General features: G+C 29.5%; 3 protein-coding genes across 3 annotated transcripts in view; 2 read left to right on the forward strand and 1 right to left on the reverse strand.

Annotated features, from left to right (window-relative positions):
* Positions 1–494, forward strand: part of LOTGIDRAFT_123959 (hypothetical protein) — a gene marked incomplete at both ends in the record, with an annotated part of 54,710 nt that extends 54,216 nt beyond the window's left edge. The window contains one exon of the mRNA XM_009060988.1: positions 219–494. Within this exon, the coding sequence (XP_009059236.1) occupies positions 219–494 (276 nt within the window). The remainder of the gene's footprint in view (positions 1–218) is intronic.
* A 4,597-nt stretch (positions 495–5,091) lies between these two features.
* Positions 5,092–12,526, forward strand: LOTGIDRAFT_192316 (hypothetical protein; the record flags this gene model as incomplete). Its single annotated transcript, XM_009060989.1, has 8 exons — positions 5,092–5,143; positions 5,825–5,956; positions 6,683–6,913; positions 7,288–7,392; positions 8,389–8,460; positions 8,761–8,912; positions 9,359–9,493; positions 9,845–12,526. The coding sequence occupies 8 exons, from the start codon at positions 5,092–5,094 to the stop codon at positions 9,944–9,946; spliced, it is 981 nt and encodes a 326-aa protein (XP_009059237.1). The 3' UTR covers positions 9,947–12,526.
* A 244-nt stretch (positions 12,527–12,770) lies between these two features.
* On the reverse strand, positions 12,771–17,105 carry LOTGIDRAFT_123780 (hypothetical protein; the record flags this gene model as incomplete). The annotated part of the gene is made up of 5 exons (XM_009060990.1): positions 12,771–12,884; positions 13,304–13,517; positions 13,795–13,873; positions 15,966–16,010; positions 16,778–17,105. Coding segments are annotated over 5 exons (780 nt in total), but the record flags the coding sequence as incomplete, so codon positions are not given.

The following is a 17,105-nucleotide window of genomic DNA, read 5'->3' on the forward strand; positions in this document are numbered from 1 at the left end:
TTCATCTGCATAGCTTATCTTCAAGTGAGACAGAGAAAAATTTCCATGAGGCCAACTCACTCAACATATGCAACTGTAACACTCTAAAATATAGTATTCCTAAACTAAGAATGAAAACCATTAAAGAATTAAGAATAAAAATAGTTTCAGTAGGATTACAGGCTGAAGATTTTAAACTGTCATATTTTGAGAACAAATTTGTTTTTAATATATTTCAGTATAAGGAATTGAAGTGTACCCAGGCTCAGGTATTTGTGGCATTATGCAAGGATCATTACCAAGCTGAACAATCAGTTTATCAGAATTACAATACACCAATATATGATTGTTTAATAACACTGATGGAAGCTAGTCATGCATCACATAAAAAACGTATAGAAGATTTATATGACAGAGAAGTTGCAGAGTTAACTAAAAGAATGCATGCTCAGAGTCGAGATCATATGAAATTGTTAGCCAAAAAACACAAAGACAAACAGGAATTATCTCGGTAAGCATATTGATTTCTTCGAATGACACAAAAATGCCGACAAACTTTTTATGTAGCACTGACAAGTGCAAAATAAGCAATTCTTGCTGCATCCTGTATGATGTCAGTTCTTATATATTACAAAATAAATCAAAGGTAATGATAAGTGCATGAAGCAAATTTACACATTTTTAATTATCAATATTTTTTCAGGATAAAACGTGAAGCACAACAGAAACATGTAGCAGTAGCTGTCCAGGAACGACAAAAGGTGAATGATTCTTCTCACAGTAAGCTAACTCTCAAATGTGTGTCAAGGGAAATCAATCTTAAGTAAAAATGAATATTTATGCTACCCATCAGTTAACATTTAACTTGCTTTCAAAAAAGGCTTGTGTCATAGCTTCATGTTTCATTTTATTTCAGTTACGAGATATCTTAGAAAAGAAATTGGAAGAATTAGAGGTATTGTTAAGTGATATTAGAAAAGAAATCAATGATGAAAAAGTAGAGGTCAGTGTATATCTTATAAATAGAATATTGGAAATGTAGTCTGTATATTATGTTGTTTTCCCTGTTAAGTTATGTTGAAAGAGTGTATTCTTTTGGTTGGAAAAAATCTTTCAGACCTGGTTTTAAGAATGAATGAGCAGGTTATCACTTTATTTCTGTGGTTATAAGATATAGAATACTGCATTGTGTCATTGTGTAACTTCATTAGCCCAGTATGTTGGTTTAATACAAATTGTTGGCTGTGAAAATTAGAAATAATTAAAAAGACAATAAGTTATTGCCTACAATATCTTTCATTATGTATGTGATTGCTCAATTATACAAACAATTGACGGTTGGTTCCATTTCATTTAATGATTTCAAATCTAATTGAATTGTTTTTCAATTTTAGGTTCTTCAGAAACATCAAGAAGATTTTGAAGACAAATGTAACAAAATACAAGACAAATTTGAAAATCAACTCATTTATGTTCCAGAATTCTCATCTTCTTCTCCCAAATCTTCACCTATTCATGTTTCAAAGACTCCAGAAAAATCTCAAAATACCCCCAGCAAAGATAGTACAGGAAGCAATGAGAAACGGTTAAATGGTTCACAAGATAATCTCAATGATACCGTGGAGGTGACATCTATGTAATTGTTGTTGTTATTGAATGTATTATTTGTTTTTTTCTATCAATTAGAAGCATAATAATATTATTTCTTCAATTTTAAGATTGATTGTTTGTGTGAATAAATGAATAAATAAAATGGGATGAATGAAGGATTGAATTGTAATGAGATATTTATATTTGACTATTGAAGAGTTTTGAATCTGATTTGACAATTTTAATTACAACATTTATCATAACTGATCAAAAGAAAATGACTCTAAACTGTGGGTAGGAAATGTAGCATTTTTGCTTGATAAATATTCAACCTGTAAAATTTGGCTATTAACTACCCCTGGCAATAGAGAAGTTTACAAACAAATTTTGGAAGCATTAAATGTATGTGATTGTGCAAGTGGTAAAATTTATCTACACTTAAAGACTGATTCAGAAAATTCATGTAAACATGCTTTATTCAAGTAAGACTAAAATTTATATATGATATTACTTATTTCCTTACCAAAAACTTAACTTTGGTTCATCATCTGAAGGCATTTTCTAAAATTAATTTCAGTCAGTTTTTTTTTATCAAAGAGATGACAGATTTGCTTGTTTATTTAAATGACATAATGTTCAAAATTGCTTAGATAAAGTAGAACTAATCACTTAAAATGGTTGAGAAAGGAATGAATGTAACTGGAAATGTCAAAATTGAAAAAATATATTGCTAGTGTTCCTGTGGAAACGTCCCTTTTGGACCTATATTTCAATATCTGTCATACAAGGAGGCAATATGACCAAGGGATCTCAAAGCTTTAAACGTTGACAATAAAAATGGACTGTTGTATATTTAGACATGGCCAGAAAATCATGTCTGAGTTTCTAAATATTATGTGTTCGGATTTATAAGTCTTTCAATTTAAATGTAACATTTTATAATTTATATATATATATTATATTAGAGGTCATTTATTTCAAAATCATTATTTATATAATTTTCTTCTTTTTTTTTTTTTGATAAAAAATATTAGATTTAATAAACCTAGTCTGAAATTTTAAAATCAAATGAAACCAGTTTATTTTGTTTTATGTCTTGAAATGGTGTGATATTGATGATGTAAAGAAAATCTTGTTAAAATATGAGATTAGGGTATTTGTAAATGGAATTGTTGGTTATCATTTATCGGATTAGTTGGATTTGTAACCATTTGAAAGCATCAGACAAACTTTTTGATGGCATTTATGTATGAAATTATCTTTGAATTCACTCTTAGACAATAGTGCTTGTAAATTGTTCAGTGTGACGACATTATTTATATAATTTGAAATTACTCTATTCAAACTTTTCTTACATTGAAATTTGGCTAATTATAATAAACTTAAAATTATTTGAATAATACAAAATTATTCTGTTATTATTGTACAGGCAGTTAAAATATAAAATTCTTTTTCAGTGTAATTTTTGTGCTACTCAATTAAATTTAAATACGCATTTAATATTCATTAAAATCTAAAAATGTATTTAAATCCAGAAGTACATTTCTCTTAAATTATGTAAATGCATTAAGATCTGAAATTGCTTAGAAAACATTTATAATCATCTATCATCTATTCTGTTTAAAACATTCCATATTATGTTGTAGATATTTTGTGTATCTAGAAATATGAAATTTTTAGAATATAATATTTAGGATTTAATGCTAAACTATGCATCATTTCGTCAATAAATAAACCAATTTATTCAACTTTGTAGTGTGATATTGTGTGACTTTGTTTATTCGTATATAATTACAATGTGAGTTGAAATATCATTGATACAGATCTTAGTGTTTCCCTTTTTTTGACATCTTAGTTTCTTTTTGAAAACTGTCATATTTCTAAATGGCATGCATGGATAAGAATATCAATTCTTTCTGACTTTATTGTTTATACATCATTATTTATTTGCCTATTTTTGTTGTTGTTTTTATTGTACCGACCCCCCAATGTGATAAATTCTATTTAATGGCTGTATAAATTCGAGTAATGTAGAATGTCATGTTTATAATTATTATGGATTTGCTAATATACCTTGCCATTAATTGAAATAGAAAAAGATATTTAAGCGTGGCCAGCTGTCAAAGAGTTTTTTTAATTTTTTCATGTAAACATCCAGTTGATAAATAAATTTAAGACGTTTTGATGCAAAAAAATATTATAAAGATACAGGTCCTGCTGAAAGGACAAGAAATGCTTAAATCTCTTTTTCTATTTCCATGATATTAGTGAGTAGAGATAGATATAGATAATAATTTATAATATATTCTATATAATTATTATTTCACAGATGGGGCTGACCATTCTTCTTCTTATCCATAGTTAATGTAAATTTGATATTTTGGTCCTGTTAGTAAATTGATTATTTCTGGTGATTATATGACTTTGAAACCGAAACATGATATTGTCTTAGAAGACCATGACTAATATTTCATATACTCAAGCTTTTAGTTCGATTTTGGCTGTAAACTTTTATTTTAATGGTTACTTCAAGTATATCACTCTTTATGAAATCATATGATATTATATAACTATTCTTGAATAAGGTCTATATCAAAATATATATGACTCACTCTGTTCAAATTATCACAATGTAAATTATTGTTGTTTTTATTTTCTATCAATATGTGGACTTTTCATTTCTGTATATTTTGTACTGTCTCATCTGTAAGTCCCATACTAATCTTAATAAACTGTTACTGAATCTTTGTTTAGACTTTTGACTTATGGAAATTAAATGAATTGTGTCAGCACCAAATTTTGTCACTCATATTGATGACATCAATAATTGAAGGTAGATCAACAGACACGAAATGATGTGATCTGAACCTTAAAGTCTGAAGTTAAAGTTATCATCTTATACAAAACTAGTTTTAGTTTATAAATACTGCTCCAGAATTGGTTCTCGTATCTTCTTCTAGTAGAATAAGACCTGTATGATTACGCACATTAATCTAAAATTCTATCAATAATAGGGTATATAGGGTACCGGTAATCTAAAAATAGCCAGCAATGTATTTTAGATTAAGATAGTTATCTTCCCTTTCTCCCAAATTTTGCTTATAGCAAATTTTGCTTTCACAGATTCTTTCTATTTATTCGGTCATTGAATAAACTTTGACAGAAAGATAAGTACCATATGGGCACGAGGAATCCATATGCCGTGCACATTTAAATCCAGTGGTAGAAAAGTTCACACTAAGTTGACCTCCACTGAATAAGTTAACAGAGTTACCTCCCATTAGTGCGTCAAGGGAGGTAAATTCGTTATTATTTGCTACGAAAAGGGTCACAACAAAGCCTAACAACCGAAAATTATTGAATATTCGATTTTACCACGGGCACTTACATGTATTCTTGGAATATTTGGATTTACATTTAGTTACATTGATTCCCATCAGGTGTGAACTATTTGAGATATTTTTCGTTCCACAGACAATCATTTCCGATTGGTTTAAGTAGTGACGTCATACAAATATCAAAATGGCGGAAACTGACCTGAACATTGATAATCTGATTACGAGACTTCTTGAAGGTAATTTTCATACATTTATGACTTCAAGCACTACAATCCGACGAAGTAACTGTAACTCTGTTAGTTTCTGTACACGCACAAATGTCTACTATGATTACGAACAAGGGGCGTCGGTTTCAAAATTGCGAAACGTCAATACAAACTTGAAAAATAAACTCAAACAGACAAACTCACCATACATAAATGACTAATAAGTTTTTTAAGTTACCCTTGTGTGTTCTTTACGTTGAAAGGGCATTGGCAAAAGTTTTATAATCTTGTAATAAATCTAGTTTAGAAATATGACTTTTAATGACTAAACGGTCATAACGACTTTAAATGACTGTTTGAGTGTTTAACCAAATTGGCTTAGGGCTATAAGTTAAGTTGATAAGAAGGCTCACTTTTGCACTAAATGACTAGCCTAATGGTTAAGGATGTAGTCTCTTCCTAGATAGTTGTTAGCATTTAATTTTGTGTGGATGAAAACAACAACCAAGAAAAAAGCATCAGCCTACTTCTCCCTGCCAATCATATTCCAAGCCAATTAAGGTTTCCACAATTCCAGGTTGTTATTAACATTCTCACCTTTAAGTACGGTAATATAAAGTACAATGACCAGAATTCACACAGTTTCAAGCTCTTCAGCAAATTTTACTGAAGATGGATATCTAGGCTTTTAAATATAACTTTATTTTTCAGTTCGAGGATGTCGTCCAGGAAAAACCGTGCAAATGTCGGAATCAGAAGTTCGGGGTCTTTGCCTGAAATCAAGAGAAATATTTTTAAGTCAGCCAATTCTACTTGAATTAGAAGCTCCTTTAAAAATATGTGGTAAGCACCAATTAGATGTGTTTTTTGATAGAAATAGAGCTGAGCGATTAGGAATTTATATTGTATGATGGCTTGCTTAAAAAATACCAAAATATGGCCATATTGTGATATAAGCTTATAATGGTAGTTATCATGATATATCTTCAAATTTCTGACCAGAGAAGAACATATCTGCACAATCTTAAGTAGTAACTTAATGTTTGAAACAGATATTTTTTGATGATATCGTTTTTTAGAAATATTCATTGTGTTTTGTTACATTAGATTTTTAGATAATGAAACAAAGAACACATCCCTTTTGAAAATTAGTGAGACCCGATATCTTTATTAAGTGACCGCTCGATCATTGGAATGTAATAAGCTAATTGCAAGTTAATTATTGACCTATTGCTCAGACAAACTGGTATCTTTCCCAATCATTAGAACACCTCTGCTTTCGATTTATATAAAATTAGCCATTCAATAATGAATATATATATAAATAAATGAAAATAAGGGAACCAAACATTAACAACAGTTTTTGACAAACTTGACTGGAAGTTTTTAACTTTACTATGATAATATGCACATTAATGGCACATTACAATAGAATCAATTTCCATTTCCATAGATTTGACTAAAACTCTTTATTTCTTTGAACTCACTTAACAAATAATAATCCAATTTTTATCTCAATATTAATGATATAAAAGATATCTTTTGATGTTACCATCTTGTGTTTTTCAGGAGATATACATGGACAGTATACAGACCTTCTACGATTATTTGAATATGGTGGCTTCCCCCCAGAATCTAACTATTTATTTTTGGGAGATTATGTTGACCGGGGAAAGCAATCTTTAGAAACTATCTGTTTATTATTAGCGTATAAAATCAAATATCCTGAAAATTTCTTTTTATTAAGAGGAAATCATGAATGTGCCAGTATTAATAGAATATATGGATTTTACGATGAATGTAAGTAGATTATTGATCTTATTTTCCTTCTTTGTTACATTATTTAAGATCTGCTTGCACATATTCATCTTATGAACAAAGATTATTTAATTTAGTAGTAGACATATAATTGTTGAAATTCCCTTTAGTAGAAATAATTAAGTGTCATTATAAATGGAAATATAAGATCTGAAATATGAGTTTGGCAAATTCCCTTTAGAACATCGGGAAAACTTTCTGGTGTTTTCCAAAATTCTAATTGGTCCCATGTGAATATCTTCTGTTAAGTTTAAGTGAAAGAATATGGTGTGTATATCCTGTGTAAAACAGGTATTATATTTATAACAGATTACTGTAACACCTGGTACTAATACTATTATTTTACTATTTATTAGGTAAGAGGAGATTTAATGTTAAATTATGGAAAACTTTTACTGATTGTTTTAACTGTTTACCAATTGCTGCTATAATTGATGAGAAGATATTTTGTTGTCATGGAGGTAAATTTTTCAGTGTTTTGAAAGTTAGTGTTGAAAGGGTTAGTGTTTTTGATGAACCGGGTATTTCAGCAATAACCCTTTTAATCCTGGTTAATTACTCAAGATAACAAAACAAGATCTAAAACTACATTTTCAGCTGTAACACAGGGTAAACTAAACTACAGTACAGTGTCTCTGTGATATCTGACATCTGAGTATTCCGTGTAATCTTTTTTTTTTGGTCCCATACGAATTAAGTCCGGACATTCAGGATATTTGTACAATCTGACATCGAGTCATCTTAATCACTTATCACCAATTAGATAATCGCTTGTATTATTGATAAGCCACATAAAATGACTTAAAAGCAAAAATATCTTATTCAGGTCACTGAGCTATATATTGTAATGTGTAGCACCCGTTAACAAATACTAACTTTGAGTACCTAGTTTGGACCAGTATCTGGCGAATTGTCGGTTTGAGACTCGATAATCTTGACCACAAAAATCAAATAACACAGTCATGTCACTATAATTGATACCCCATCACAATAAACCTCTGAATTATTCAATCAACAAAAACAAATTTAGACGTTTATTTACTAGAGTAAAGAGGAGTTTAAAGATTAATAAAGTTAACCAATCATCTCAAATCAGAACCCGGGTACCCTTAAAATCCTACCCGAAATCTGTTAAATGATTAACAGTTTCAACACCACAGAAAGTGCCTTTTCTGCTAACTCAATTTTATTTAGATATTTCAATGCTTTCTGGCACTTCTGACAACTATTTACATGAACTAATTTCCTTTTTACTGAATGCATCCTTATAAATATATAGAAAACAACACATTGCAAACGGGAATGATTTTTCAAATATCATAACATGGAAAACAAGTGAAAAGTAACTATAATTATCACCATTTATCAGTGTAATTTATTAACTGTAATAATGCTAATGTCATTCAATGCTACACAAAAACACAAGAAATCAATATTATATATCTTATATATTCTAGGATTATCACCTGATTTACAATCTATGGAACAAATTAGAAGAATAATGAGACCTACAGATGTGCCCGACACAGGTACTTTCATTGTCAGCATTTATAATAGAAATTTATTTAATGAACCTCTTTTGATATAACTTGAGTTATTTTTGATAGAAATGGTTCAGGAAAGGGCTATTTTTGATACTATTACTCTAAATTCAGTTTTCTCTAAGATTATATTGAAAAGCATGGAATACATAGTAATGGACAGGCCAAATCTTGTTAAAATTGTGAAGAACTGTTGACAAGGAGTTAATTATGTGGAAAAGTCAATGTTCAGTTAATGCTGTAAGGGTATTTTTAAAAGAACTTTTTTATATTTATACTATTTCCTAGGTTTATTATGTGATTTATTATGGTCGGACCCTGATAAAGAAGTACAAGGTTGGGGAGAAAATGATAGAGGAGTTTCCTTTACATTTGGTGCTGATGTTGTCAGTAAATTTCTCAACAGACATGATTTAGATCTTATCTGTAGAGCTCATCAGGTATGTGACTATTTTATATAATTGATACCTATGTCAACACATTTTTTGAATGTATGTAGACTCAAAAGTGTTGTTGACAAAGCATATTCACAGTAAAATCAGATAGACAGTGTTGATTATCATTAGTTGGACTTTGGTTGGACTGAAGTTTCCAAGCATCTAATAGTGTAAAACGAGAGGTTGCATAGAGATGTAAGACTTCTGGAAATATATGGAATTCCGGAAATAGAAATGGGTTGCAGATTCATTTCTTTTCCTGATAAGAAGGGTCTATGCTTCCCCAAAGTTTCGGAAATAAATTCAGTGGTCACTTACATTTCTGGGTTGGAGTATCTTAAACTTAGTAAACATCTTTTGAAACATACATTTGTTGCTCTGTGAAGAAAAATACATCAATCTATTGCTTTATTATAGATAAAATAGTTATTGTGGTAATGTATTTGTAGGTTGTGGAAGATGGTTATGAATTCTTTGCTAAGAGACAGTTAGTGACTCTGTTTTCAGCACCTAATTATTGTGGTGAATTTGACAATGCTGGTGGGATGATGTCAGTTGATGATACTCTTATGTGTTCTTTTCAGGTAATTATAATATGTTTTACATCCGAGTTGTTCATAATCTGGCAGCATTTTGCTCTAAATATAAAAAGACTTATTTAATAGTGATGTTGAAAAATGAAAGTTATATGGCTGTTCAGAAATGAAAGATAAACCACAATTGCATTATAGCCATCTTTGACTTTTCTGTTTAAAAGGGCAATTCTTTTGGCCCAAAAGTTCTAAATTTATTTTTATACTTTGTGTTCTATTATCTTCATAGTAGAACCTGATAATACATTCATATGCATTTCTTTCAACAATTTTGGTTTGTTTTTTTCTGTTGTTTTTATACTTTGCATATCCTGTATTGACAATTATCAATTTATTATTTAGATATTGAAACCATCTGAGAAGAAAGCTAAATATCAATATGGTGGATTGAATTCTGGCAGACCTATTACCCCACCAAGAGGTCAACCCAAGAAGAAAAACTGATTTGTCGAATAACAATGTAACAAGAAGGAGTTATTGTAATTTCTGCCAGTAATCATTATAATTATTTCTGTATAAATGTTTAGATCTGAAATGTGCCAATTTCCCCCAAATTAGAAACAAAGTTAAATGCCCAGTTGCTTAAATCATAAACTTTCACTTGAAGATTGAACAAACGACCAGTAGGATGAAGTAAAATGTAAATAATTGTGAATACCTTTGTTCATATGACCAGAATATTTAGTACCTTATTAAAGAACAACTATATTATTTCCTATTCATATCAGACTTAAGACTATAGATTTTACATCATATTAGACTATCTTATTTGAGCTTTTGACAAAAACATTCAGTGAGTGACTAAAAAACAGCGACATCTATGTAATGTATACAGGAAAACTAAATTGAAAAATATTATTTTATTTCCAAAATATCAGAACTGGGAATAATCACCATAGGTAAATGATATTGTTGTTCTTCAATGTTGATTGATATATGCAAACAGAGACTTATTTTTATAATATAATACCATGTGCTTTAAATCTATTTCTGCTTATACTCTTATACCCACATTTTTTCATCAGTATTTTTTTCTGTATCTTTTTTCAATATAAACTGTATGAAAGAGTAAGTAGAGGATTTTAGAAAGATATTGATAGTATAGAAAGATAAGAAACATTAAGTCTTGTTGAAATTTATAGATTTAATAGTAGAAATAGAAATGATAATAAGTTTTCATTATAAAAGAAATCAAAGGTAATATTATTACATACAGGTGCAATGTAATCGAGTAGTTTATTAATATGTATTTTCTATGTATATGTAGATGTACATGTACATCCTTAAAATTTGTCAGGCATGATTATATAGATGAAAATTAACCCTCAAAAAGTTTCTCATACATAAGTTTAACTATTATATAATAAGTAGTTGTAGCCTATAACTCTTGTATATATTACATATTTATTATTTATAGTTTACAATAGATATTCATCTTCAAATACTGAATACACTGGTATGATAGATACAAGTATTGGAATTCATACCTTCCAAAAAAAAGAAATATCTAAATTATTACACAGTGAGTCTCCCATTTCAACCCAGCACTAACTTCATTGTATAGTAATAGCTGAAGTAAACTATGAGTGTGGACAAGAAGAAACAGTTAAGTATCATGAAAGATGATACTGCTTGTTTAATGATAAATATCTGTTGTAAATTCTATGTTGAATGCTGTGATTATAGTATGAATTAAGTATGTTTGTGAATCCTTTCTCTTATACCTTTTCTCGTAAAGGACTTAACCATTAGATAACTTTATATCCGCCTATTTACTTCTGAGCAGCATGTGAAATCAACACTAAAATTAATACCATTGAAGACTAGTTCTGGAAAAATAAGACGTATCCAGGCAATAACCTCATAACCTCTGCCTTTTATTTATTTGGGACATCTTGTCAAACCAACATCTAACTTTCGCAATTACAAAGATTGCTGATTGGTTGATGTTTTTGCAGTAGTAATATTGACAAATCATATTTTATTCTAAAAGCTTATTACCTTGTATTAGCCTCTATCTATAATATTCAACTCTGACCCACCTTTTATCAATATGTGACATATAATATCAACCTAATTAAAGTGGGAGTATGTGTCAAATAATTTGAAATATTTACAATTGTGTACAAAAATCTGAAAGTAAAATTAGTTAAAACTGATATTTTTTTAAAATCTGACTTTTTTTGAAAAAGTAAATGAAGTAAACATATAATCAAAGATTCCTCCTTTTTCTGTCTACCAAAAGGAGGTATATTTGTATGTATGTATGTATGTATGTAAACAGACCATATTACTTTGTACTTGTACGTACTCCCCCTTTAACATTAGAAATATATCCAATATAGAATAGTATCATATCACACACAGTGTTATTTGTAGATTTTTAATACGTGCCTTTGGTTCTATCATGCTTACCTATATAAAGTCAAGCATTTTGTTAACCATAGATTTTATTATTATTTTTAACATTTTAAGAATACATTACTTTTGTTAATTATCAATTTTATGTTTTGTTTTATTTAGAAATGCCATGATCAACATAAGAACATAGCATTAATAGGACATCCTAGATCAGTACCTTTTAGAGATACTTTTCTTCCAAATTAATTTAAATTATTGACATTTTGAATCACCAGATTTCCAGAAAAAAAACTTGAGTTAGTTTAATTAAACAAGAGCTAAATAATCCAAATTTATTTTTGTGTTTGGGCATTTTGATTTTAACGAATGGTAAATATTTGTCAGCACCTTGTAAGACTACAGGTTATGAATTTTGCCAGGACAGCAAATCTTAAACATGCAGAGTCTGTAGCACACAGCACCATGTTGAGAAACAATGTCCCTGATAAGATCAACAGATCAGAATAAGTAACCTTTAATAAATGTATAATTTACAATAGTTTGATTGGAAGAATTATATATGTATAATAATCATCAAATAATAATCACAGTATTAGGATGGGGAGCTTCATAATCTATGAGCACCATGTTACTTTACTGGCCTTGAATAGGTTTATATCTGGTACAATAGCAAGCAAAATATTCCTGTAACATTTAACAAGCGATGGAAAACAATTTGTTCAGTGCAGCATCTAAAAGAGAAATATAAAATTAAATACCTCCTATTGGTCAGAAAAGTATTTTTTTTGTCACAAGATACTAATACTTTTATAGAAAGTTTGAATGCCTGAGACTTTTTTGCCATATTGTACCAACTTGAAACGAGTATATGAAAACCATAATGATTATTGTTACCTGATGTATGTCTTTAGTTAAATTCTGGTTCAAAGAAATTTGCATCACCATCTAACATGATATGACAAATTTTACCAATATCTATTCTGTGGTCAAAATCAATGTAATGTCTTCCATTAGCATACACCTAAGATTAAAATATATAAATTGACAACAGGTAAGACATTCTCTAATCACACTGAGGAAACTGTTTTTATTGATTTATTCCTGTCCCTAGATAGCTTTGACTATGTCCTTGTAACTTTTTCTCAGTGTAACATACTTCAAATATTTAACAGTAACTCTCTAATATAAGACTAAAAATAATGGATTTGTTCTATTTTGCAACATAATTTAAGACAGGACTTGTTAAAAAATATATAGTCACAAGACTAAGAGATCCTCAAACTACAATGAGAAAACCAATTTAACTTGTTACCTATCCATAAGCCAAGTTCCACATGCCAACAAGATTAAGAGACATGAAATTAGTTCACTAGTTATCCTTGATCATTCAAACTAGAAATTATCCAAAGAGCCAGGTGTGGAGAAATTATTTGAATGTACCTTAAATTTGTCTGATTGAACATTAATGGCAATATTGAAAGTATCTTCAGCTTCAAATGGAAAGAATGGTTGATCTTGTTCTTCATCTCCCCAACTACCATCTACCAGATGATTTCTGACTGTGACCTCTTCACTAAATCTCGGGTTTAAATGTAATGCAATGTCTGTTTCATCATAGTTTAATGTGTCATTACACTGAAGGTTGATTTCAAACCTGAAATAGAAAGTATAAGTAGAATCATGATATAATCAACACTATTTGTCTAGGGCAATTCCCCTCAAAACGTTTATATTGTGATTATGTGCAGATGAGTGAATAGAAATATTAGAAATCAATCATGATAATGGCAATGGTAAATGCTCAGAAAATAACTATATTCAATTCAGAATTAATAAAGCTACCATTCAATACAAGAACAGAAAAAAAAAGATTACAGTGCATTTCAGTTCCACTATTCTAATTTGGTGACTACTGATAAAACTATTCTTACTTATTAGGATCTTTCTTGGCAGTACCATGTACAAATATCCATCTTCCAGGTCTTAAACTACCAGGAATCTTCTGACATACTGGTTTTTCCTAGAATCATTATTAATTAGAATATCATTTAGATAGTACAACAACAACAATATATTGAATATTATAATCTACTATCATGATAGGAATGTATACACACAACATTATGTTATATGGGACAGTTCAAATAGAATAAAATAGAATTACTACATGTTAATGGACCAATAGCTTGCCATGAACAAATTTGAAATAGATCAGATATGATTAAAAATGTCTTATTGTTCAAAATAATATCAACAACCTTACAGTGTGTGGCAGCAAGTATTTATATGATGAAAAGTAAACCACTAACCAATCTTTGTAAAAGTTTAACTTCAAATATATATGCCTCTCCATGTACATTGATGTTTTTAATAGCATCTAAACTACATCTTCCTTTAAATTTCTCAAATTTCTTACCATTAACATATGTCTATAACAAAATTAATAATCAATTTCAATGTCGCTTTGGCACAGTCTACCACAAGAAATCAAATTGAAAATGACAACAGATATATATATGGGTAAACCAATTCACCAGACGGGCATGAAGTTGACAACCATTTACAGACTTGATTTGACAAGTTTGACAAGAGCTTACTTTAGGCAGCGAAAGAATGAAATGAATTGAGTTTTATGTCTACTTTTCTGCACCATGTGGGCTAATGAAGACCGGCAATGTCATGCAGGGTACAATGAGGGAAATTTTGCCAGGACAGCGGCATTACTTATCTCAAGCAGCAGACCCCATATGTATCATGTGAGAACAATTAACAATACTGTGGTCTATGATCTCAACAATTTTTCCTTCAGTATATCATAACAACGTACCTTAAATTTATTACTTTTAACAACAATTTTAACTTCAAATGGTAACATTTCATTGAAAGCCGATGGATTAGGATGTCTTTCTTCGGTTTCCCAGTCTCCATCAAATCTACTGTTCATTATAACTTCTCCTTCGCCTCTTCTAGGATTGAAATGTAATGCTACATCACCATCATCATATGAGTCTCCAGTCAACAGATTAATAGAAAATCTACAAAAAATTAAAATATAAAAATAACAGGGTATTCAAAGAAAATATATTTGGAAAAGGGTCAAATTTATAATCCAGTCAAAGGTTTGAAGCTTGAAAAGGGTAAAGCAAAAATTCATATCAAAATGATGGAGTTTCAGATATATTATTCTACTGTAAAATATGTCTCAAATAGAATTTCAAATTATCAACAATTTAAATATTTTACTTCAAAGTCCCCTCTTGAACATCTAGATACATCTACAACAACAAATCTTAAACATGTCATGAAATAATGAGGATGGACCTGTTCAAATACTTTTTAAAATGAATATTATACTTATTATAGTAGGCTTTTTGTCTGTAATGTCCAATTTTACATGAAAAATAAATCATCTTTTTGAGAAACACAATGAAAACATTACTAACTGGTCTCCTTCTGGATAAAAGAAACCTTTAACAATTATCATATCACTTTTCTCTAGACCAGAACGTATTTCTTTCTTAAAATCACCAGGCTGTAATAATATTAACATACATGTCAATAATTCATACAGTGTTTTTATTCAGAAACATGTTTTGTTACAGCAATATTTCTGTGAACAAGTTATTCTCTGATGTTCAATAGCATTAGTACTAGCTATGTTGTAGACAATTGTGAATTTTGTCATTACTTATTCAACAATTTACTTACCAAAGGTTCAAACACATCTGTATCTGCTATTGTTACTTCACCATCTATTCTGAGGTATTTAATATCATCTACCGGTACACGATAATTATATAACATATAAAACTTCTCATTTACATAAATCTACAATAAATAGTAAATAGTTATAAAACTTTGAAACAATTTCACTTTATTTCTTACTGTTCTATAAACTATGCCTGTATTCTGGGTTAAGTTTTGGACAATTGTGTACAGTATTCTTTCATCATTAAGCATCTGCGAATTTGATCAAAAATTGCCTAAGTCTATTATCTTATTTTCAATAAAGTGTAAACTGCATTAAATCAGGAACCTTTCTCAATTATCAGCAATAAAATAAGAGAGACTTCTTTACAAACGTCCACTTTTAAATTGAAACTGCCCAGGTTAGTTGGCAATACATTGGTAGTTAAATAAAGATAACCTACATTAAACCTTCCTTCTGTTGTAATGATTAATAAATCAAAGAACTCTCCTGGTTGAAAAGGAAATTCTGGGGTATCTGTTTCTTCATCACCCCAATCCCCATCTCTTTTCGTATTTCTGACCACCTCATCTTTGCCTGGTCTAGGATTAAACTGAAAACCAACATTATCAGCATCTCTATCACAATCAAAGTTTATACTGAAACTGTAAAGAAAAAAAACAATTTTAACTACAGATGAGTTGATGTATAAATATATAACATACATATCTGCTGTGTAGAATTAAAACAGAACTTGTATTATAACCTATTTGCTTTGTATTAAATTTTGAACAATCAGTAATGTTAAAATATGATATCATGGTGTGAAAAACTTCAATGAATATTCCAGAAGAGCCTTGAAAAGTTTGGTTCTTAACTTGATTTGTTGATCACAAAAATGATCAAATATTTTTACTTACTATTCTGCTCCATGATTGACAAGACCTTTTATTCTTACAGCCACACCTTCTTTTAATCCATTTCCTGGAAACACTCCATCAAATGGGGAAGACTACAATAATAATAATGGTTTCTTTAGCATAACAACAATAGTTATTTACTGTTGCCAGTATTGGCAACTGTACACATTATTTATAACCTCTGTGAGAACTTTATTTCTATGACTGAATGTGAGAATCCTATATCTACATCTTATATATTGACACTTTTTTCTAATAACCTATTCATTCTATAATGTGAATGAATGTCTTAAATATCAACTAAACCCACCTTTTCATTTTGAATATCCACATCATAATATTCAGCATCTTCATTTAACGCCAAATAATACATATCATTAAATGGCATTCTATGATGAAAATGAATAAAATCTTTTCCATTCATGTTAATATCAAACTCATCATCTGTGACCAATAACCTGAGAGTAAATTTGGTTCCTTCCAAAAAGGGGAAAAACGGTACATCTCTTTCTTCATCAGCCCAGCTGCCATCATAAGAATTTCTTACAACAATTTTCTCATCAATTCGTGGGTTAAAATGAAGAGCACTTCGAGCTCCTTCACTGGTACTCTCTACTAAATCTATAGAAAATCT

The sequence above is a fragment of the Lottia gigantea genome (genome assembly GCF_000327385.1).
Source record: "Lottia gigantea unplaced genomic scaffold LOTGIsca_45, whole genome shotgun sequence".
NCBI lineage: Eukaryota > Metazoa > Mollusca > Gastropoda > Lottiidae > Lottia > Lottia gigantea.